Source organism: Gobius niger (assembly GCF_951799975.1).
Source record: "Gobius niger genome assembly, chromosome: 6".
NCBI classification, from domain to species: domain Eukaryota; kingdom Metazoa; phylum Chordata; class Actinopteri; order Gobiiformes; family Gobiidae; genus Gobius; species Gobius niger.
Window position 1 is genome coordinate 17,048,641 of NC_136857.1, and position 23,725 is coordinate 17,072,365.

The 23,725-nt window shown below is 39.9% G+C and overlaps 1 protein-coding gene across 5 annotated transcripts in view; it reads left to right on the plus strand.

Moving 5' to 3' along the window:
- LOC306964491 (glutamate receptor-interacting protein 2-like) overlaps positions 1-21,794 on the plus strand; it is a 30,883-nt gene extending 9,089 nt beyond the window's left edge. For 2 of the 5 annotated variants that reach the window (XM_079558498.1, XM_079558500.1), the window contains 21 exons: positions 570-715; positions 1,464-1,547; positions 1,957-2,032; positions 5,007-5,152; positions 5,933-6,080; positions 6,280-6,449; positions 9,805-9,924; positions 10,614-10,775; positions 11,591-11,777; positions 14,195-14,340; positions 14,447-14,527; positions 14,809-14,872; positions 15,793-15,938; positions 16,146-16,290; positions 16,515-16,654; positions 17,248-17,427; positions 17,683-17,836; positions 18,862-18,982; positions 19,409-19,633; positions 20,700-20,846; positions 21,328-21,794. In XM_079558498.1, coding sequence (XP_079414624.1) covers positions 570-715; positions 1,464-1,547; positions 1,957-2,032; positions 5,007-5,152; positions 5,933-6,080; positions 6,280-6,449; positions 9,805-9,924; positions 10,614-10,775; positions 11,591-11,777; positions 14,195-14,340; positions 14,447-14,527; positions 14,809-14,872; positions 15,793-15,938; positions 16,146-16,290; positions 16,515-16,654; positions 17,248-17,427; positions 17,683-17,836; positions 18,862-18,982; positions 19,409-19,633; positions 20,700-20,846; positions 21,328-21,525 — 2,986 coding nt within the window. In that variant the 3' untranslated portion in view covers positions 21,526-21,794. Of the gene's footprint in view, positions 1-569; positions 716-1,463; positions 1,548-1,956; positions 2,033-5,006; positions 5,153-5,932; positions 6,081-6,279; positions 6,450-9,804; positions 9,925-10,613; positions 10,776-11,590; positions 11,778-14,194; positions 14,341-14,446; positions 14,528-14,808; positions 14,873-15,792; positions 15,939-16,145; positions 16,291-16,514; positions 16,655-17,247; positions 17,428-17,682; positions 17,837-18,520; positions 18,817-18,861; positions 18,983-19,408; positions 19,634-20,699; positions 20,847-21,327 lie in introns of those variants that run through there. The other 3 variants (XR_013792972.1, XM_079558499.1, XM_079558501.1) reach the window with 3 other exon arrangements.
- Positions 21,795-23,725: the final 1,931 nt, after the last annotated feature.

Consider the following 23,725-nt stretch of genomic DNA (forward strand, 5'->3'; position numbering starts at 1 on the left):
TTTGTTTTGTTGTGTTTTTTATTACAAAATGGCCAATACTAAGTTAACAAGAAATGCTGTTTCTCGTCTGTGGAGCAGCTACTGAACGTTGCTTCACATCTGGGCTTCTGGGCACACTTAACCTCAGGGGCAAGTGGTCGCAGACCCGAGGCTGTGGGAGCTCAGACAGATACTGGGCTGTCACTCTGCTAAGACTAAAAATAAAACAGGGGAGAAAGACACACACAAGCCTCCAACTAGCTGACTAAAATGCCAATGCATTGATGCAATGATGTATTTTATACTTTCCAAGCTGCTTCACTAATTTGAACTGTACTTTGTTTGCACAGAAGCTACAATTTTGAGTAAGTTCTGACCCAGTCGTTCAGCCATCACACCATTTGTCCCTTTAAACTCGATCAAATCCTTTCTCATTTTCTTATGCATCAAGTTACACATTTATTTTGATGTCCAAACCTAATTACCAGCAAGTGATATATTGAAAAGACCACCTGTGTTAACATTAGAATGGTGTATTTGTGGGGGACAACAGATGCTACATAAGAGTAAATTATTTTTTGTTTTTGCAGAAGTGACCAGCTAAATGTGGGGGACTACATCAAGTCGGTCAATGGCATTAACTTGTCAAAGCTTCGGCACGATGAGATTATCAGTTTGCTCAAAAACATCGGAGAGAGAGTCGTGCTGGAGGTGGAATACGAGCTTCCCCCATTTGGTATGTTGTCAACACCGATCTCCGAAACAACACGACACAACATTACAGATTTTAAAAAGTAGACACCTGGACCTGGTGATTTTTGGAGATGAAGACTTTCCATGATCCCAGCGCAGGACAAAGACCCCCTGCTTTATTGTAAACAACTGGTTAGTCAGGTCAGTGGTTCCCAGAGCATTGAACAGTTTAATCACATATTAACTTGATTTTAAAATGTCTTTTTTTATGCCCTGAAGGAGCTTAAGAATAACTGTATTGAATGGGGGTCCCGAGTTGTTTACGTATCCATTTTTGTGGTCCCAGCCAAGAAAGTTTGGGAACCCCTGAGTTAGGTTACACACTGGCTTTTTGTCTAACTCCTCCCTTCACAGAGAAGTATTTATTCAGCTCTCCAATTAGTGAAACTTGCAGAATTGTCAAAGCCCCATGAATAAAGAGTGAAATAGTCTTTTTGAAATACTTTATTACCATAGAACACAACTGCTGCATTTATACAGCCACAGTTGTTTGGTGAGGAATAAATTGTATTGTTATAGAAGATGGTTTATTATTGTGATTTGACATTTTGAATTCAGGTTGGGGGAGTTCTTCCCTGAGTCTCCAACTGTTACTATAGCTTTGGTATTCATCTTGATGGCAGTACACTCTTTTTAAACCAATGAGCCAGGCACAAGTGTAAAATAACAGTTTGATTATAGAAAGAGTTTGCTGTGAAAGTGTGAATTGTCTGCTTGTTTCTTCTTCACAGTTCAAAACCCCTCAGGAGTCATCACTAAGACGATGGATGTGTGTTTGAACAAAGAAGGAAACAGCTTTGGATTTGTCGTGAGAGGTATTTGCATTTCAAAATGCACATCTCACACAGTATCACATCCACATGTTTTACAATGCATTCTTATGCTTTTTGGAAGTCCTTAGCACTTGCTTTAGAGTAATGTAAATGCTCCCTGTCAGCGTCTGTGACTGTCTTCAAAACCCGTTTCAGTCATGAAAATAATGTGCTGTAAAAGCTTTGTGTTGTTAATAGCATCATTTAATAGCACAATTTAATTTGATTTGCCCAACATATGAGATTAATGTATGCCGTTTTTCCTACCTACTTGTCTGCGTACTGACTTGTGCTGCCTGTGACCATTCCCTACAGCTGCATAACATACATCAACAACAACTCAACAACTCATTTTGTCTTTCGACAAAGGAATGGATGGTAATTTCAGTTTCATTATATTGCTTAATTTTAGGGGGGTTCCATGAAGACTGGCGCAGGTCCCGTCCTCTGGTTGTTACCTATGTTCGACCTGGAGGCCCGGCTGACAGGTGAGAGACTGTTGAACAAGAAAATCTAAATGGACAAATAGTGGAGGAAATATTTTACTAGAAATAGCACGTTTATCTTATAGATTTTATTTTCTGCCAAAAAATGCAAACCTTGAGCTTCATTAATGATGCGTTCTTGCGTATACATTTATTTATTATACATAAAGGGATATTTCAGGATCTTTGACATAGGGCCTCATTTCCCAGTTAGGGTTGTTTTTCTCTGGAGATATATATTTTTTAAAATTCATGCAGTCCTTATATTTGAAGAGTTTAGTGGTGCTAGGCTAGTGCTGGGCTAGTGCATGTCTATCGTAACTAGTAGCCTGCATTAAAAACCTCAAAATCATGGGGTAGTCCTCCAAATGTTGCCATATCTGATTTGTAGAAAGCTGATTTGTGAGTTCCATGTGTAGTAATGCCGGCCGCAGGTAAACAAACTACTGCAGATCCGGTAACCTAGCAGATCACTTCCGCCGCTGCGTAGCTTACAACCAGGAAGCTGAAACTGTTCAAATATAAGTTCTTTTAAATGCAAAATGGTTATATTTAAAACATGATTCAGTCAACACAGACACTTACATCAGTAGTCTGGTGTTATGAGTGATTTGACTCCGGTGCACTGTGCTTAAGTCAGACTGTTTTTTAATGCAGGCTACTAGTTACCATAGACATGCGCTAACCTAGCTCTAGCCTAGCACCACTAAACTCTTCAAAAAAGGACTGCGTGAATGTAAAAAAAAAAAATCTCCAGAAATCAACGACACTCTGGATAACTAGGAAATGAGGCCCTATGTCAAAAATCCTGAAATATCCCTTTAAACCCACTCTTGTACAAACTTTTACTTTAACTGAAATGAAGCGATATGTAATTGTTGAAAGAAATTAACATCTCTTAAAACTTAAAACTTAATAATCTTTAGATTTTTTTTTATACTTTGTGAACAACAAATAATCCTATTTGATGGAATATCAGTTTCTTTTCGTTGGAATCAGTTCATAAATGTGGCTCTTTATGCTCTTTGCACTTACCAACTGTGCATGAGTGTTGGTTTTGAGTGGTCCTTTAGTGAAATGAATAAGCTGCATAAGAAATATCCGTACAGATGAAACAGTTAACTGTGATTCTATTTTTAGCAGGTGAGTTGTTTATCCGGCCGCGTGTGCCCTCTACATCAGCACACTTACTATACTACATGTTATCTTCAAAGGCCACTGCTCGTCTCGGGGCTAATTCAGCATTACACTTTTCTGTAAAACGAACACAAGCGTAACAGCAAAGCAAACATAATTCACCATCAAAGACTTCACGCTCCTTTATCTCGTTAATTCTCACACTCACCTGGGAGCGAAAACTCAACTGGAACTATTTGATGATTGGCTGTGACGGCGGCTGAAATGCATATTGGCTGATTCGTCTTTTCTGTTCAATTTCGTTTTATTTAGCCTAAAATTACAACCACAGTTTCTTTACAGATCAAGCCCATAATAATAATCAGCAACAATAACGTGAAAGCATAATGTTCTTTCGTGATTCACTAGCATATTCTGTTCAACGCCACATGGGAGTCATGACTAAAACTTATAATGTACCCACTCCCTTCAAAACAGACCAACCACAATCCATAGTTCTCCAATAGTTTTAGTGCAAGTTTTTATAGCATCTGAATCGGTACAGGCCAGTATACTCTTTGTGCTAGGACCAAACCTGAATACATTTAGATGGTTGTGTCAGGATCCAGAGCTTCATCTTTAAACCAAGGAACAAATCATTTTAACAGGGACATGCAAACTAGCAAATAATTGTTAAGGATAGGATGTATTAAGGTTCAAATGATTGATGCCATAATCTCAGGTGGAGGGCTTGTTCAAGTACAGCTCTATTTATGGCTTGTGAACGAAATCTCAGAGCATAAATTTGACTTTGTAATTATTTAGTTTGAGGTTGGGCTACATCATTTTTCAGTAGAGGTCTTTGCTTGAGTAAAAGTGCAGATACAACTGGTCATTTATTACTCCAATTGAAGTAAAAGTGGCTCAGTTTAAATTTTATGTGTAAGTACGAGGGGAAGATGGTGAAAGACTGTTGTGGAGCAGAGGGATCGGAGGGAGTGTAGGGAGCTGTGCGTGCATGGGGAAAAGGAAGGAGGAGGTGGAGGAGATGACTAGTGCAGGACACCACGCTCTGAAACGGGGACAAACCCAGGAGGCGCTGCACCGTTTCAGAGGATCAGAGAAAACTGAAGGCAGCCTGCCAGGTTTCCTCCAGATACTTCAGTTTCCTCTACCTCCAAAGCACACGTTGGTCAGGTTAGCCCACAACGGCAGCGATCCGTCGCAGCGACTCAGGACTAACTGGACACCTGAATGCAATTTTGTTGAACAGTTGTACAAAGTAAAGCACTTTCTTCCCTACTTACTTACTCACTTACTTACTTACTTACTTACAAGTACTGCAGTATTTCGATCTACATATCTACATTTCTAACCTCACTTATATTCATGAGATCTGGGTAATGACCAAAAGGACAAGAAATTCAATTAAATGAGTTTCCTTCGCAGGGTGGCTGAGCGCTCCCTTAGAAATGGGGTGAGAAGCTCAGTCACCCGGGAGGAGCTCGGAGTAGAGTCGCTGCTCCTTCACGTCGAATGGAGCCAGCTGAGGTGGCTTGAGCATCTGTTCCGGATGCCTCCTGGTCGCCTCCCCAGAGAGGTGTTCCTGGCATGTCCTATTGGGAGGAGGCCTGGTGGAAGACCCAGGACACGCTGAGACTACGTCTCTGAGTTGGCCTGGTGTCAGAATCCCCCCAGAACAGCTGGAGGGGGTGTGCGTGGATCAGGAAGTCTGGACATCTCTGCTCAGACTGCTGAGATGCTTAGACTGCTGCCTCCGCGACCCGGTGTCAGATAATGTAGAAGAGAATGGAAGATGGGTGAACGCAACCTATAATAATTTTTTCTGTCATTTCTTCAGGGAGGGCACGCTGAAAGCAGGTGACCGCCTACTGAGCATTGATGGGATGCCGCTGAACAGGGAGAAACACGCTGACGCTCTGACTGTCCTAATGCAGAGCGGGCAGGAAGCTTTGTTCCTGATCGAGTACGACGTCTCTGTCATGGGTAAGAACATAAACAACACACATGTAATGTACAGTATATATTTATAGCATTGTTTGTGTGCTGTCCATTCAGTTGCTCATCCTATAGACCTATATGAGTGCAATGCCAGGGCTTTACGAGCAGATGTATGACTTGCTCTTCTTTGCTGCTTGGTGTTGAAGCCATACTGTGTAACATTTCACCCAGTAAGTTTAATAAGATACAAGTATTTTTTTCATCATGGGTGTAAAGATAATTCTAAATAACATGCATCTTTCCTTTGATACCCCACTGCAATAGCCTTGTGGGAATCATAAGGACAGTTCATTTGGAGAGGAGCAAATAAACAATCAGAGGATTCATAGATGTTGTGAAACCTGAGATTAGGTGGAGAGAGAGGGCGAGAGAGAGGGATGCCAAAAAAACATATCACTTCCTTCCATCACTGCTCAATATAAATTTAAAATGGTCATGTATTTTACTTGGTGGATTGATGTTGTGTCTTTGTCAAGATAAAGGTTTATATTTTGAAGCCACATATTACTCAGTGCAGCTGCAACTAATTTCCTATGCTGAATATTCTGGTCTGGTCTGTGCAAAATGGGACATGTCACTGAGGACAGTTGGCACACATTACCCGCCTCGCTGTTTAGCATTCAGGGCTTGATGTTTCCTGACTCAGAAACGTGAATCTCAGTGAGCCTTTTGCAAAACTCCCATGGTTGAACTTTAAAATTACTTTTACCAATTGTTACTTTTACATGTGACACTAATATTATGTTTGTGTGGTTTCCGTTTTAGAGGCAGTGCAACAAGCCTCGGGCCCCCTGCTGGTGGAGATAGTGCGGGGCCTGTCTTCGAGCCTGGGGATCAGCCTCACCACAGCCATCTACAGGAGCAAGCAAGTCATTATCATAGACAAGATCAAGCCCGCCAGCGTGGTGGAAAGGTTCTTTTCCAATCTTTTAATATATATTGTTGCTTTTTACTTAAGTTTTGTCTTAAGTTTAGGTATAAGTTGTTGTTTTTTTGTTTTTGTTTCTATGTTCTTAGCGTTTTTATCATTTGAGTGTGGCTTTATCCATAGCACAGTATATGTTCCTCTTCCTCACATAAGCGCCTCTTTGACCCTGCTTTGGTTTAATCAGGTGTGGAGCGCTGCATGTAGGGGACATTATACTGTCCATAGATGGGACAAGCACAGAGCACTGTTCGCTGATGGAGGCCACACAGCTCCTCGCCAGCACTGGTGATGTCATCAAATTGGAGCTCCTCCCAGCCAATCAGAGCAGACTTCCTCTCAGGCCACAAGACACAGGTACCAGATATGCCACATAAGTATTTCATTCATATTAACCTCTTTACTCTCGCCTGGACCGAAGACATTTTCTCCAGTTCGACTTTATCCAGATCTAAAAGATTCTTGACAAAAAAAAGTAAAAAAAAAAACACAACAAAAAAGTGATGAAAAAGCAACAAAAAATTAGAGGAACATTTTTTGTTTTGTTGGTCTTTCAAATGAGACCTTACACTGGCCTATAGGCTGTGAGCTGTGGAGAATTTTAGATTTGGGTTAAGCTGGAGAAAAATGGGCTTGATTAAGGCGGGGTTAAGAGGTTAAAATATTTTGTTGGTGACCATGTGAGTGATTTGCATTGGCAACTTTACTTTCCATAATCACAGTGGCTTCTACAACAAATAAAAGATTCCATAATGTAACTTTAAACATTATTTTAATAATTAGTGCAAACAGAGTGAAAACTGTGCTGTCTTTATTGAGATGATGGGAGCAATTTTTCAACTCCCATTGCCTTGTTTAATATACAAACAACTCCACTTTGCCAAGAGAGAGAGAGAGGCTTGTTTATGCACCGCCATGGCAACCCATACCCATACACATATCTACAAATTTTACTGTAACTGATTATTTTCACTTTGTTTATATTTATTCTTATTTATTGACTCTTTGTTATCTGTATTTAAATGAATTGTGTTTTTGAAATACATAAAAAAAAATAATAATACACTTTCTGGACACACATTTTTTCTGGCCTCCCGTCACACATCGGAAATCATGTTTGTTCTTTATTGTGAACAATTATTTCTGGATCAGCTGTGGCTTCAGCTTCTTAACAAGTGAGCCTTTTAATAGACTGTGTGTACTTCCATTTCATCCTTGTTTTCACTACTGTACAACCGTGGCACGACACTGAGGCGAAACACTGTTACCACTATTACTGCCCAAGAATCAGATTTACTGTAAATGAGATGTAGCTCCACATTTCTTTTTATATCTGTGGTCATAATTCGTTGTTCGCTTCTAAAAGAATATCCTACAAGCACATAACGTAATGTTTCACCCTGTTGCCATTTAATGTACTGTATATAATAATAATAATAATAGTCCATAACAAGTCTAGCTATGAGTACATACATAAATTACTTTACCTTCTTGCCTTTCATTTCATTGAGACAGCTCCCTTTCTGCCAAAAACACAGTTTCTCTTTGAACAGAATTTGGGTTGCTGTATTTTCACGCTTCTATTTCCAGATAAGAAGTGATTAGAAGATGCAATTTGTCTAATCTCCTCCAGGGATTTAATAACACTGATACTGCCACATAGAGATTAGCCGTTAATGTTTCCAACGCACCATTTCCGCACAGTTTGCCTTAGGTGAGCTCAGCGTAAGCCGTCAAGAAATGCCTCATAGAATCTTCCTTGTATTTTATTTTATTTTATTTTTTTTGCTCTTTGATATTACCATGTTGACCTGGGAATACGTCTTCTAGTGAATGCCCTGATGCTGCTGTGACTGTCCATGCGTTTCTGACAATTTCTGAGCTACTTAGAAGATTAATCCCTAGAAATTAAACAGGATTACTGTCACATTTTACTTACAAGTACTGACAAATCTCCCACAACAGATTTATATTATGTTCAGTTTTGAGGTGTGTAATTGCAGTGGTGAACCTTGGACAGATATGTAAAGTAGTGTGTGCTGAAAAAACATGCAAAAACCACCGTGGCTTGCGTACATCTAATGGTATCACTGCATCCTCCACATCTACACAATACTGACTACAGTATATCCTAAATACTGTTCCGACTTCCCAGAGAAAAGACATATTTCCTCACTTTTACTAGATCTCGAGTTTGACACAGTTTCTAGATTTAACCTCTTAACACCCACATGAACCGAGCACATTTTCTCCAGTTTGGCTTTACCCAAATCTAGAAGCAAAAAAGTGTTAAAAGAGCGACAAACACATGCCAGAAATGCAAGAATAACACGATAAAAAAGCGACAACAACATGACAAAGAATGATGAAAAAGCAACAAAAAAGTGACAAAAATGAGATGGAAAAAGTGACAAAAATATGTCAAAAAAGCAACGAAAAACATCAAAAACACCACAATAAAGCTAATTCAGCAAAAACACTTCCAAAATGTGACAGAAACACGGCAAAAGAGCGACAAAAACGTGCTGGAAAAGCAACAATACTGTAGCGGATCTAAAGAGTGATGAAAAAGCAACCAAATATCAATAAGCCATGGAAGAGCAACAAAAAGGTGACAAAAATGCTGAGGATAAAATGCAACAAAAAAGGCTACGATCAGTTTTGTAGGTCTTAGCTTTCAAATGAGGCGTGACACTGGCCCACAGGCTGTTAGGTTAGGTTGCTTTATTTGTCCCCCTAGGTAAATTCTGAGAAAAACTAGTCCAACATGAAAACACATTATACAAAGATACACATCACATACATGTGTAAATATAAATCTTGTAAGTGCTCCAGATACTAACAGGATAAAGATACAACAGAAATTCAAGCCATTGGACAATAACAAAGATAAAAAGCAGTGTAAGCTCCATTCCAGAAGCTTTTAGATTTTGGGTTAAGCAGAACTTAGGAAAATGTGCTCAGTTAAGGCGGGGGGTAAGAGATTAATATTCTGTCTTAGTGGCGTATCCATTGCACGCCATGATGCCATGTTTGACTGTCTACATTCACGTGTTCCCCAGTTCTATGAAGTGAACTATTGAAATGTGTATGTCCAATCCTGAGTGTTGGAACAATCTCCTCCCTGCTCAGTACCTGATTCTGCCCTTGTTCCCAATCAGAGCTCCACCTGTGTCCTATCAAGCACAGTCACATGTTCAGGCACTTGTCTGTAACAGGGCCGTGTCACCTCCTGCTTCAGATGACCACAGAATGCCCAAGGGAGGAGTTATTCATGCATTTCTTTCACCCACGGGCGCTTTTGAAAATGACATTTTCAAAATGGTCTTCAATGTGCACTCAGCTTTTTGGAAACTTGCTCGCAGAAGTAAGAGACAGACGCTCGTCACATTGTCTGCTTGTTGTGCCAATATATGTTTTAACGCACAAGCTAATGAAAAGCCAAACAGATTAGAAACACATTGGCTAAAAATATCTACTGGAAGTGTGAAAGTAAACAGCAAAATTGTAGTGGTTCTTCTGCCTGAGATATATCTTAAATTGTATAGTTTTAGTTCAGACCTGAATTTGCCTTTTTAAGCAGCCCTTGTTTTGTTTTGTTTTGTATAGCTTTGTCTCTATCGCATTGTTTTTCCCAATTTATCCTTAAAATCAGTGGCTTGGTCCGATAACCTTGTCTTGTTCAAAAAAGTGCCTTTCTTTCTTCTTGTAGTAAAAGTGCAGAAGAGCAGCCATCACTGGGACCAAAGCTTCTGCCATCCCCCACATGTGAGCCACAGCAAGACATGGAGCAGCCCCAGCCACCCACACAACCAGCAGGACCACAGCAAATGTAAGTGATCACAAGTGACAGCAGTGCTACCGGCTACACACCCGAGCAGAGAGGGGTTGGTCTCACGTGGCACGTGTTGGACGGACTATTTCACAAAATGTTTCGTGTGTGAATTGTTCCTTGATGTAAAGTCGGCTCTGAGATTAGCGTTCTTCTTTTAGTTTAGGAATCGGAAAAGGCCGTGGACTTTACACACTTTATTAGGAATTAAGCTAAGACAGATCATCACATTATTTTAGACTGTGATATTTGTTTTTAGTTAATTTTATTATTATTATTTTTTCACAATACATATTCTGAACTTGTCCAGAAGCATTGACCTTAGAGAGAAAGCAGTATATAGCATGATGAACTTTTAAACAAATACAACAGGGAGCACATTCATTTCATTGCATGATTTTAGAGGCTTCAACTAATAAATGGGCCCATAGAGATGGGATATTAATTTCTCTGCTGATGACATTTTTTTGCCTAAATAAGAGGAGCTTTTTCAATTAAGTGCAACCATTCATACTGCGTTTTTGATGACAATGCAACCCTGTAGAAACGCTTGCAGACTCACAATCCTTTTATGGAAAAAAGAAAATGTGTTTTTTCTTTCCACAATTATTCACTGCATTTGTTATGATGGAAGCAGATTCCTTTGGGTACGTAGATATTATAAGCAGGTACTATATGTTTGCTTTCAGCCCTGGTGAGTGGTGGCTTCTCCCCTTCCTCCACAGTCACGTCAGGCTTCAGCAGCCAGGGGAGCAACACTCTGCCCTGTCCTAGCGCACCTGTCGCCCCCACCAGCCCTCGCAGCTCCACCGGCCGGAGAAGGACCAGAAAGAAGGACCACAAGAGTTCACGTAAGTGTCGCACCAAAGCAGATCACCACTTCCATGTTTCCTTTATTGAAAAATAATAATCAGTCGGTAGTTGGCACAAAGCTGATGCCTGCTTTTAAACTCTTTTGATATTAGAATTTTAGAAAAGACTATGCAAATATGAATGGGATTTTTACTTCCGGACCCCAGCACGTGACCGGAAGTGGGCGGGACTCCATAGACTAGCATTGACTGAAAGAACTCCTTTATTTTACCTTTGTTTTTGAAAAACCAGCCTTTTCTCCTTTACAGCAGTACTAATTAACTTGTTTACCTTAATAAATGCTTTCCATTGTCCCTCTGGCGTAATGCAAGTGTTGATTGTTCCACACTAATGCAATCAAGCGGGCAAAGCTAACAGTGGGCTAGCACCACTTAAACAGTATTTACAGCCAAGTTTGAGTGAAAAAAAATTATCTCCATTGTGTAATTGGATGTACAATATCTCTCTTTCCCTTTGTCTTTTCTGTCAGCGTAGTATTTACTCTAATGGACAATTAATGAGTAAAAAAATGTAGCATGCTACGACACCTGCAGTGACACTTATGGCCTCTAGGGGCATGAATTACTTGGTACTTCTCTAAATACACGTTTTTTTTAACCTCGCTTTTCCATATATCTCAACTTTTCACTTGAGGTCAATCTTTGTGGCCTGATTCAAACCTGGCTGACAGACCTAGATCATCACTTTTGTTTTTCTCTGTCTGTGTGGGTGCGTGCCAACTCCCCTTACACATCACTGTCTCCTGCAATCTCCTCTCCCGGCGTTATCTGCCACTGCCTGTCTCTGCCTACAGTGTCCCTTGCCTCCAGCTCTGTGGGCCCGGGAGGTCAGGTCTTTCATGTGGAAACGAGCGAGGTGGTCCTGAGGGGAGATCCGCTCACAGGTTTTGGGATCCAGCTGCAGGGCGGTGTCTTTGCCACAGAGACCCTGTCCGCTCCCCCGGTCATCCGCTTCATTGAGCCTGACAGCCCGGCCGAAAGGTACCACACTCAGACGAACGGGGGATAAACAAATATCATACTATAGCGAGTCACCTTGAAATGGGGGCTCGTGCTAATCATTGGACTCGGCAATGAGCAACTGACGCGTGCAAAATGAGTCTAAATTTAGCCCGGCGCCTCACTGTGCATCAAGTCAGCTTTTGGGATTTACTTTTTGTCACTAGCTTTGTCTAAAACTGACTCATGACCTGTTTTATTAGGTTTTATGTACTTAGGGGTAATATTTGGTATTATTACATGAGAAGATTTAATTAAGGGGGTGCATTTAGATTATTTATTATCCAAGTAACTGTAGCAAGAGGTATTTATTGTGCTGCTGCTGACCCTGAGAAAAAAAATCCAAAAGCAAATACAGTGGGAACCAGATGTTTACATACCCTATTAAAAAGACATATATGCATTTTTTTTTTTTGACATTTTACTTTTTTAGGTCGATTAGAATTAAAAAACATATATATTTCTTTTTGCTAAATGCCAGAAGGATTTTGGTTGACATTCACAACAGTGTGGAATAAGTAAGTACACCCCTGTATTAAATAGCTGGCTGACCCTTCTGTTGGAGCAATAGCTTTTCTGCTTGTCTTAGTTGCAGATTTGACGCTCACAACGATCAGGATGAATCTTGGACCTTTCCTCTTTACAACACTGCTGCAGTTCAGCGAGATTTCTGGGTTCACTTTCTTTTTCCTCCCTGTCCTGTGAATGTTTACATGTTATGGCCAGTAAAAATATGATAACATGTAATTGTTTGGGTGGTACTAGTTTAAGCAGACACTGTTTATCCAATCTTATGATTTTGATGAAGATCAGACCACATTTTATGACCAATTTAGGCAGAAATCTGAGAATTCCATTTTGTATGTATGTATATATGTGTATATATTTATATTTATATATATAATATACATTATATATATTTATATATATATATATGTACATATACATATTAGTATTATATAATTGTTTTTAAGTGCTGATTACATTAACTAATAGTTACTTACGGCTGTTTTGTTATAAAATGGTATTACATAATGCACCATGTGATTACAGTTTCCTGAAAAAGTACACTTTGTAATAATTATAATCACAGTAATGTTGAAATGCATTAACTTATCACATAATGTTTGTGAACGCCAGGGAGTATCCATAGTAGAAAAGGTTAAATCATCAACTGGACTGGGTTTTTAAAGACACTTATTGCCCAAACTGGAGAGGACTAAAAGACCCAGGCTCCTCCCAGGAGGGTTGAACCAGTTTGGGTAATAAGTGTCTTTTATGACTTAGAGCTTCGTCTTTAAAAGCAAAGACGAAGCTCCTGTGACTAGCAGCGAAACGTCCTCAACTTTACCAAAACTCAGTCCAGTTGATGATTTCACCTCTTCTTTTTATCATGTAATGCAGTAAAAATTTAGAACAACTGAAGTATCTCCCCACCCCGTCCTTCAATCAGAACCACCCATAGAAACCTGGCGGCGAATGAAATCAGATCAGGATCAGATTTTTGCAACAATGAATATTCTGTCTCAATGTACTAGCTTCTTTTTTTAAAAAACAGCTAATCTCAATTTACTTTTGTGGCTTGCCCCTATACATTTCTCAACAAGTAGCACTAATCTTTGCATCCCTCAACCCATAAATAATAATTAACAGTATACTAGAAAAAAACATATTGCTTTTCAATGCTCTCATCTGAACATATACATCTATAATGAGCCTGCGCTATGATTAACATCCTTTAGGTTTGTGGGCCCTGTCCTTGTCCTGTAAGATAAATGGTGGGGTTGGTCCCTCGAGTCTTGTGTCCTGTGTGCATCCAGCTGTTGGGAGCAGCAGTGGCTTAAAAGCAGCAACACTGTGATATTGGTGTCGTGGCCTGTTCACAAGGTTAATGAGAGGGAAGGAAGTGAATTAATATTAGCTGGCACTGTTTTTTGTTGCATGTCTCTCCCCATTAGAGGTCTGTTTAATTGAGGATTTTCATGTTTCCCTTATTCACGTAAGCTCAGTTTTCAGTGTGTTGGTGTGTTCGTGGGATACCCAGGGGTGAAATTCCACTTAACACATGTGGTTTTAGTGACATACTGAGATAAAGAAGTTGACACAGTGTCGCTGACGATTTTGTGAGAGGCCAAGAATCTGACACCTTCACTTGTCATGGGCATGGTGAGAACCTACTTGTTCATAGCAATCAACTACAAGAATGTCCATTTTATTTCAGTAGCTCCAATGAAGGGCTGTAATTGATAAAAGTGATAATGAGTACATATTGAAGTTCTATCACTTGAGGTATTTGTTTTTCTATCTAATGTGTAGTTGTATTCAGTGCACCTATAGCACTTACTAAACAAATTCATATTGTAAATTGTGTTTTTGTATTCTGTTTTTATTCTATTTAGATGTGGGCTACTGCAGGTTGGAGACAGACTGTTGTCCATAAATGGAGTACCTACCGAAGATGGCACTTTGGAGGAAGCTCACCAGCTCCTCAGAGACTCTGCTTTGGCCAACAAGGTCACAATGGAGATTGAGTTTGACATCGCAGGTTGTCTATCTTTTTAGTGTCTTTTCAGAAATGTGTGTGTGTGTGTGTGTATATATATATATATATATATATATATAGGACTGCTCATTTCTAATTTCTACACTAGAGTCTGTGGTCCCCAGCAGTGGTACTTTCCATGTAAAACTTCCCAAGAGAAGAGGGGTGGAGCTTGGCATCACTATCAGTGGTAGGTCACAAGCTTCCAGCAGATGGCGCAGTTGTCCAACACTAATGACCGAGCCTCATAAATCCTTTTGGAATCACTGTTCTGTGATCCATGAAATTAAGCCTCAAACCACCAGGCTCATTACCTCCGAATAATACTGACCCACAGCAGCCTCTGTTGTTCAGCTTTATGGTTGAAGAAACTATAAAAAAAACAAAGATTACAAGCAGCTTGTGTAACAAAACAAGTGTGGAGGTGTTGCTACAAGTTATTTATAAAACAACTTTCCTTTCCCCCCCCAGCGAGTAAGAAACCAGGGAAGCCCCTCATCATCTCAGAAATAAAGAAGGGAAGTATCGCACACAGGTATGTCCATTTTTTACTTAGTTATTGCATAACATTTTTGGAAGGCTGCATTGCAGTGTAATATAGTAGGTTTCTGAGGTGGTGAACTGTCATAATGCAGCAAGCAACATTTAATAGAGATTGGCAGTTTATTAAGGGTTTAAATTGAATTATGTAATAGGGTAGTGGTCCTCACACTGTGGCATGAGGTGCTTCAGCTGGTAGGCCGACCTTAGTGGTTAATATAGAGATTCAATCCATCCCCCTTTGGGCTTATCCTTATGTTGAACTGTATAAAATGGTAAATATTTAGATCTGGTGGTACCCAGAAAGTTAAACATTTTCTTCTTCTCTTATACTTGCTGGGAAAAGTTGTTCGAAACAAACAAACAAACAAACTCACTCACTCACTCACTCACTCACTCACTCACTCACTCACTCACTCACTCACTCACTCACTCACTCACTCACTCACTCACTCTATAAGTGTCCTAGAGGGTTATCATAATGTTATGCCTAGTGTATATAATATGAAATTAAAGTGTGCCACTTTGTAACAAGCCTAACTGGATTAGATTATGAGAACTAGAGCTGTCACATTCAACACATGCTCTGGAGAGAGGTTATGGTCACCTCTAAAGATCCTAGAGACTTACAGGAGCTAAAGGGATTCATTAGACCGTAGTCTTGATATTCTATTGGCATATGGAAATTGTATTGTTAAACTCGATAGAACAGGATTCTGTGTCCTTTATAAAACTTGAATGAATGAATGAAAGCGATCAAATCGTTTAACAAATTCCTTAATAAAAAAAAAAGTCCTGTCTTGGACCTCATTCAGTCAGTCTCAATTTAAATTTAGTGGCATTATGTTTTGTTATGATTGAATAAAGCCGACATGGGTCCTAGCCCGGTTCTGATCCAGTGTCTCTTGTGTTCAGAACAGGCACTCTGGAGCCCGGGGACAGGCTGCTAGCCATAGACAGTGTCCGCTTGGAGCACTGCACAATGGAGGATGCCATGCATGTCCTTCACCAGGCAGAAGACATGGTCAAGCTACGGATACAGAAGGATGAGGATAACATTGGTACAAAATCATTCTCCTGGGGGGATGTGGGATACATCAGGGACTGTGGCCAGTTGGTTTCAGGGCTGACTGATATTATTCATGTGCACTGGTATTAGTTTGATCTGGTGATCACAGATACACTCGCAGAGTTTGACTTACAGAAATATGCATGGAAATAATTATACCAGACCAAAGACTAAATCTAAGTCTCTCTTCTGTTTTTAGATGAGTTAGAAATGTCTGGCTCTATCATCTACACTGTGGAGTTGAAGAGGTACAACGGGCCTCTGGGCATTACCATCTCCGGCACAGAGGAACCTTTTGACCCAATCGTCATTTCTGGCCTGAGCAAGAAGGGACTGGCAGAAAGGTGAGCTGAGGTTATGAGAGAGGTTAAGAAGTCAATGTTTAAGTTAAGCCCACTATAATGTGGACACTGTTTTTTGCAGCAGAATTTACTATGGTCGGTTGAGCCATTTTTCTTGCTTTCTCACTGTGCACTGGCATCTTGAGCAATAAAAGAGGCCACCAGAGAGCTCCTGTGTGAGTCTTATGTAAGCAGTGTTTTTCTCCCTTGTTTTTATATCCGCTCAGAACGGGAGCCATCCATATAGGTGACAGGGTCCTGGCTATCAACGGGGTCAGCCTCAAAGGGAAACCGCTGAGTGAAGCCATACACCTCCTGCAGATGGCTGGAGAGTCAGTCACACTCAAGATCAAGAAGCAAACAGACCGTAAGTGAATAGACTGTGCAGCACAATGTAACTTTTGATCTGCCTTGTTGGACCATCTGTGGTGGAGGCGGCTGCAATGGTCCAGTTCATTGCCAGATCAAAAGGAGGAAAAGTTCTGTAGTCCTTTAGAAATGAATTTAAATGTTTTATCGTTTTGGCCTACAAGTCAGATTTACCAAAAAATAAATGAAAGTTATGATATATGTGTGTGGGCTCTCTCTGGGCAGAAGTTTTTGATTGAAGTTTCAAAAGATAGCTGACTTTTGTCTCATCCAAGAAGCTTTTTCAGCTCTGAGTGTCCATTGGTCTGAAAACTGGGATTTGTGTGCCTCCTGTAGGAAGGATTTGGACCCGCCATTATTTATTTATTTTGTTTATATGGTCTAGATAGGGAATGTTGCTGAATGCACATGGGTCTAATGCATGTGACCACGCCACGGGGGATTGTAGCCATGGCATAATTTGCGTCCGTTGTCCCACACTGACCTATTGTACATGTTTTCAGTTGTAAGGGAAACCGGAGTACCTGGGGCAAACGGGGAGCTTAAATGAACCACTAAAACTGTTCATCCTATGAACTGCTTTGTGTGCAGATGCAGATAGACTGTCACAGTACAGAGAGTCCCGGTTTCTCTGCGATCTGGATGATGAGCTGACTGATTCCCACAAAAACAGTAAACTGTCTGAGGCCTACTCTGCCACAGTGCCCAGTGTGGACTCGGCCATGAGCTCCTGGGATGGCTCAGGGTTTGACGCAGTTTACAGCAATCCAGGTAGAGACAAATGCAACTCTTAAAAACGGCACTGAAAGTCTCTGCGTGGATCATGTATTTCATTAACTGTGAACCTTTTATAACAGATTCATGTTAGATGTTTTTGAAATATCTTTAAGTGTTGATGAGTATATATTGTGATACATACCTGTATATTGTGATGACTTTAGTGTGTTTGAATACAAATGGTGTTGCTTGCTGCTTTTTACTTTTTAAAAAGAACAACGTCTAACCCAATAAGAACTCTATTTTTAGGCACATATCTTCATAAACCGTCCGACCTCTTGCTCAACACAAGTGATTGGCAGCAATCAAAACACAGGAGTCAATCAGGCTCTGCAGGCCTGTCCCATCACAGCATGCTATTCGATACAAGGTTTACTGAAGATGACTGGGACAAAGTACCTGGGTAAGATTTCATGTTGTGTACTGTAACTTAATGTTTTCTTGTATATTGTTGTCTTTGTAAACCATTTGCAGGTGCATCTCATGAAATAGCCAGTGATAGACATGTCTTGTAGTGTTATAAATAACGATTCAGTACACAGTGTGGTTATTGTCAAAAGGGACGGCACTCGATCACACGGACAACTCTGAATTCTTTTCCATTGATTCAAAACTTTATTACGGTCACAATTGAACAATTACCTTTGAATTTACAGTTGACACGTGAACTAGCTTTGAGATGCGCCTGTGGTTCATAGCTTCTTCTTTTTTTATTTCCTCTTGTCGGTCTGTACTGCACAATCTGAAATTACAAATGAAGAGTTCATGTGCAAAAGCAGATATCTCCGTTTTGAATTTCTCTCAAAATAGTTTGGGATATTTGTGACTGTACTCGACAGATGCCTCTTATGAAAGTAAAGTTATGTGCATTTAATTAGGAACAAGTCACTTTAATTTTTATGGAGCAGATACAAATCTAGTAATGACATATTCTGCTATGTAAAGAGAAATGTTCAAGCTTACGTTGAGTTTTTTTCAGTGGCACATCTGTTTTTGCAAATGAACTCTTCAAATGTCCTTTTGTGTTGTGTGCTTTTTCTGTCCTTGTGCGTTTCCAACTGTCCTCTTTTCTTTCTTTCTTTCTTAGGTATTCACTTTCCCATCTGCTTTACTAACCACCTTCAACATTCATGTGCTGTTTCATGTCACTCCCTTGTGCAAATTATTAAAAAATACAAAGAAAGAAGACTGAAGCACTGGGAAGCACTGAAACAGTCTCCCAAATGTATCTTTTGTCTCAATTTTTACTTTGAAGTTTCTTTTTGGGGTGAAGTTATATATACTATTCTAGTGGACTCTTTAGTGTAAAAGAATTAAAAGCCTGAACTCCCCCACCCCATAAAAAACATCTCCCACGCTTTGTGCTCGTGGGGCCCACATGAAGACAACATGGCCGCTCTCATATTCTTGGTTCCGTCGTTGTCATAGATTTGTCAGCCCTCTCCGTTGCCAAGCGACGCTGAACAACTCTGAGGCTTCCAGTTTTTGGTCCCAGGCCTTGCAGGACCTGGAGACCTGCGGCCAGTCCGAGATCCTCCGGGACTTGGAGGTGAGTCTCTTGGATCGTCTTTCTTCCCAGCCACACTCTGGCTCTGCCCCGTGTCTGTAATCATACACGTCACACGAGATGAAGCATTATGATAATCTCCAGAGCATATAATCTGTTATTAAATCTGACAAGGCATCTGCTGTTCTGATGCAGACAGCCTTTTGCACTCTGCCTTAGCCTTGCATTCCCAAATATAGACTGTTTTTCACTTTCACATTAAATTAGAAGCAAAACACGAAAAGAAGTTCATCTTTTTAGGTTATGTTGATTCAATGTAGCCCTCCTATCTGGTATTGGGACATACAAAAAGACTACATTGGCACGTGACACCCACTCACTTTTTTCATAATTAAGAGATTTCACCAATTTCCAGCCTTCTTTGTCTAATCTGACAAGCTGTTTAAAAATGCCTTTGCCATTCCACAGGCCTCAATGACAGGTAGTGCCTTCAGTTTGTATCTGGAAGAGACAAAAACGCTTGAAGACTCATTGTTTCTGTCGGAAAACACTCCCAGAAATAAAGAAAAAGACATGGAGTCCAAGAACAACAAACTCAACAAGTCAAATGGACCCAGCAAAATATCCAAGATGAGTGATGCCAAAGAGAATGGATCAGATGCTCTGTCCTGCAATGCTCTGGAGCTGCATAAGGTAGTTCATAGAGATCAGCACCATTTTGTGCAGGTCTACATGTTGTACAAAACGGTCACAAGTTGGTCAGATGGTCTCGCAGCTTGATGTATCTGAGCTGAACTGCAGAGTCCACAGGGATGCAGCATGTCTCCAATAGAAATGACACATGTCAGGGCGAGCTCATGTTATTAGAATAAACACAGCGGTCACATTGTTAGGTACGCCTGCTATATCTAAAATATTACTAAATAGTGTATAATAAAAAAACAAAAAACATACTGAATGATGAACCGACACAATAAATAATAATTCATAATTATCAATGAAATAATTAATAAATGTATAATAAAAAGATGGGTTTATAGTTTACTTTCTTGATTCCAAGGAATATTTGTCCTCGTCCTTCAGTACCTTGTGGGAGGACTAGCCTATTGTGCATGTTTTGGATTAATGTGGGAAACTGGAGCACAAAAAACACACACACACTGTGCAAAGGCCATGCGTCTCATTGCAGTTCCAATGCTTGTTCCTGTATAAATGTTAAGTGGTGCCCGGATTTGGTGACTAATATATAATAATATATTCATAATATAATCAACCTTTTTTATTTGTGTACCTAATAATGTGGCTACGTGGATGCATAGTATTTCTTATGTAGAGAGATGGCATGTCCTAAAATCCTAAAATGTGCCCGACTCTCACTTATCTTTGCTGTAAGTGCATTGATAGGCATCAAAACGCATGACGGAGGACAATGTCATGTTTGGTCTAGACACATTATAATGTCTATCTCTGAAAGCCATCTGGCAAAATGTTTAGAGCACCAGAGCTGCTGTTTATGATTGAAGATAAAATGGCAGGTCGTCTGTTATGTGTAAATACTGCACATTTATTATTAAAAATGCACACGGAGCATATGGAATCTGAAGGGCACATTACTCGACTTACTTTACTGATATTAATTTAAATGTATGATAATAATTCTATTTAAACCATAGGTTCAAATGGAACAAAATGACACAGACACAGCTTTAAAGTATTTTTGCTACATTGTTGTGCTGTAAGGATGCGTTTCTGTCTCTAGGTGACTATCAGGAAAGATGCCGAGAGCCGTGACTTTGGCTTCAGTGTTTCTGATGCACTTCTGGAGAAAGGGGTTTATGTGAACATGATCCGGCCTGAGGGTCCCGCTGATCAGGGAGGACTGAAGCCCTTTGACCGTATCCTTCAGGTATGGCATGTTGCACTATTTGTTGTTCACAAAACCTCACAAGGTTTAAGGCACTGATGCAACATGATGAAAAGTGAATTTCCTTCAGTTGTTCAAACAGAATATGCATATTAAGTACAAAGAGTAAAAACATTTATTCTACATATTTATTTTAAATTAGATGCCCACATTAAATAAGTTTGTACAGTATCTGTGATTTGCAATGTATTATTGCACTGGTTGCTTATATTACTGCAGTTTAAAAGTGATAGGGTGTTGATAATGTGTGTTTCTGGTTGGATGTGTACAATGATATTTGGACCCCTGCCCTCCTTTATATATTATTTATTGCATTTTCTTAATATGTTTCTTTCTGTTTTTACTGTTTATATGTTTTGTGTTATTACTTGAAGCACTTTGAGATGTGTTTTCCTGTGCAAAGTGCAATACAAATAATATTATTTATCATAATAAAATAGTTTTTTGTGTGTGTGTTCTCCAGGTGAACCGTATTCGGACCAGGGACTTGGACTGCTGTCTGGCAGTGCCTCTCCTCATGGAGGCCGGGGAGAGCCTGGACCTGGTCATCAGCAGGAATCCTCAGGCAGCGGGCGACACTGGACTGACAGATATTTCCAACGACTCCACAAACTCATTATTTGGCTTTTCTGAGCCCAGGACCAAAAGCATTTCCCTATGAAAGCAAAAGACTTTCAATGTGGTTTACCCAAGACTGATTGTTCCTTATGTGATATAAAACTTAAGTTAACCTTCCACCACAACACGCGCGACACACTTTCTTAAAGCATCACCAAGATACAAATATGTCTCACCTCTGGCTTTTTACACAAGTATGTTTTTGACTTGGAGCTTAAACATTTCCTAATAATAGTATTCCTAATAATATCCTAATGTTAGTTGATGATTTACCCTTAAGCATCATTTTATAAACACTAATGTGAACACAAGATAAACCCTTTGCATCACAATTTTACAAATTATCACGACCGTTAAGTTATGCAGTGCAAATATATTCTCTTCTTATAGCTAAAAAAATTGCACATTTTCACTCATTTTTATCTACTGAGACAGACACACTGCCTTGAATGCCCACAAATGCACACGTGTCCATTGCTGCCTGTTTTAGACACATGAACAGGCGCAGAGCTGTAGGGCAGTCCACCCCCCTTAGTTTCAAAAGCAAAGCCACCACACATTATAAGGTTATATAACAAGGGAGTCATTGCTTCTTACTGAGCCAGGATGTCGGTGTACATGCCTCAACTCCCCAAAGCATTCAAATACCACACACTTCTTTTAGGTTATCTTTCTGTTGCTGTTTCCATCATTTTTGCACACCGTTTAGTGTTTTGCACACATTGCATCCAATTACATGTATGTTTTAGGCTCTGCTGAGATATTTTGGTCCTTGGCTCACTGCCCTGGTTTCCACTGGACAAATGCTTATAGCTGCCTGGCACATAGTACTAGCTGTATTTTATAGCCACTCAATTGTAGCATTACAATACAAGGAATGTGTGCCCTTTCTTTCAAAGTAAATGTCCCCTGATGGCGTTGTGTTTAGTTAACACTTCCAGAGCTATGCATTTAACTTATTTCTGCACAATTTCACATTTTTGTGTGTGTTGTTTTTCCACAGTTTTCTGTAATTACACCTCACAAATGTTTTTGTTTTTTTGTTTTTTTTTACGTCACAGGCCTTCATTGCATTTCTTTGATCAACACTGTTTTAAGTTTTGGCTCGCTGCTCTGTGGTAACTACTGCAGCTATAAGCATGTTATGCATGCTCACCATGCTCACTATGTTGTCCTCATGGGGGTCGGAGAGCACTTTGATCCTTACTTTCATGTTCACATGCACCTTTACAAGTTTACAAGGGATGTGTTATGAACCATAATGCACCTTTTTATATAATTCCAGCAACGTCACGATGAGACCCTAAACATGCAAACATACATAGTTATTGTACAATGTCTTTTTTGCAAATCATTTTTGGTTACCATTCAGTGAAACATGTATGGGATCTTATTTTTTTACATAATTTATTGTCTTAAATGTTTAAAAAAAAAAATGGTGCAAATAAACTAATGAGACAGACGTCTGATGATTTTTTCTGCTCGCAGCAAGGGATACTTTTAATAGCCCGATGTTGAAGATTGCCTAGAGTTGTTGAAGTAAATGGATAATAAAAATACAATGCTTTAGACAGTCGTTCAGTCATTACCAAAGGTGGATACCAGTACTCGGTTACATTTAAGTAACTAATCATACAGTAATTTAACTTGTAATGTTATTTTGAAGTATCTGTTCTCTTGAACTATAATTGAGGAAGTGGAAATAGCTTCAAGTAGATGAAGTTTAGATTTTGTGTATCTACATTTGACCTTTTAAATTATTTTTTGTTTTTCTGATAATTTATCACAAGATGAACAAATCGGGCCATTACATGTAAAACTTGAGTAATTATTTGGGTTTCTACTTGAAAGTAACATTACTCTTGAGTAGGCTACATAGTTTGGCTACTCTACCACTGTATTCACCTGTACGTCTTTGGACAATGAATCACGACCTTGTCATTTTTCTGTCATGCTTTGCTGCACCTAAAGCACGTTTATTCCTCACTTGAATGACGAGAAACCTCCGAGGGCGTTGAAGGGATCTGGTCTGACACTAGACCATGCCCAAATAAGTCATGTTTAATCTCCACCTGTTACGGGCCGTTATAACGACGGTGAGACGGGCGCGTGAATCTAGGCCGAGCTGTCACTGAGCCTCTCACCAGAGGGACGTGATACGAGCGCGCGTCCCGGGACACTTTACAGTCAAGCGTTGGATGTCTATATCCCTGCGGGAGCTATTTGAAGCGTGTAATCAATAT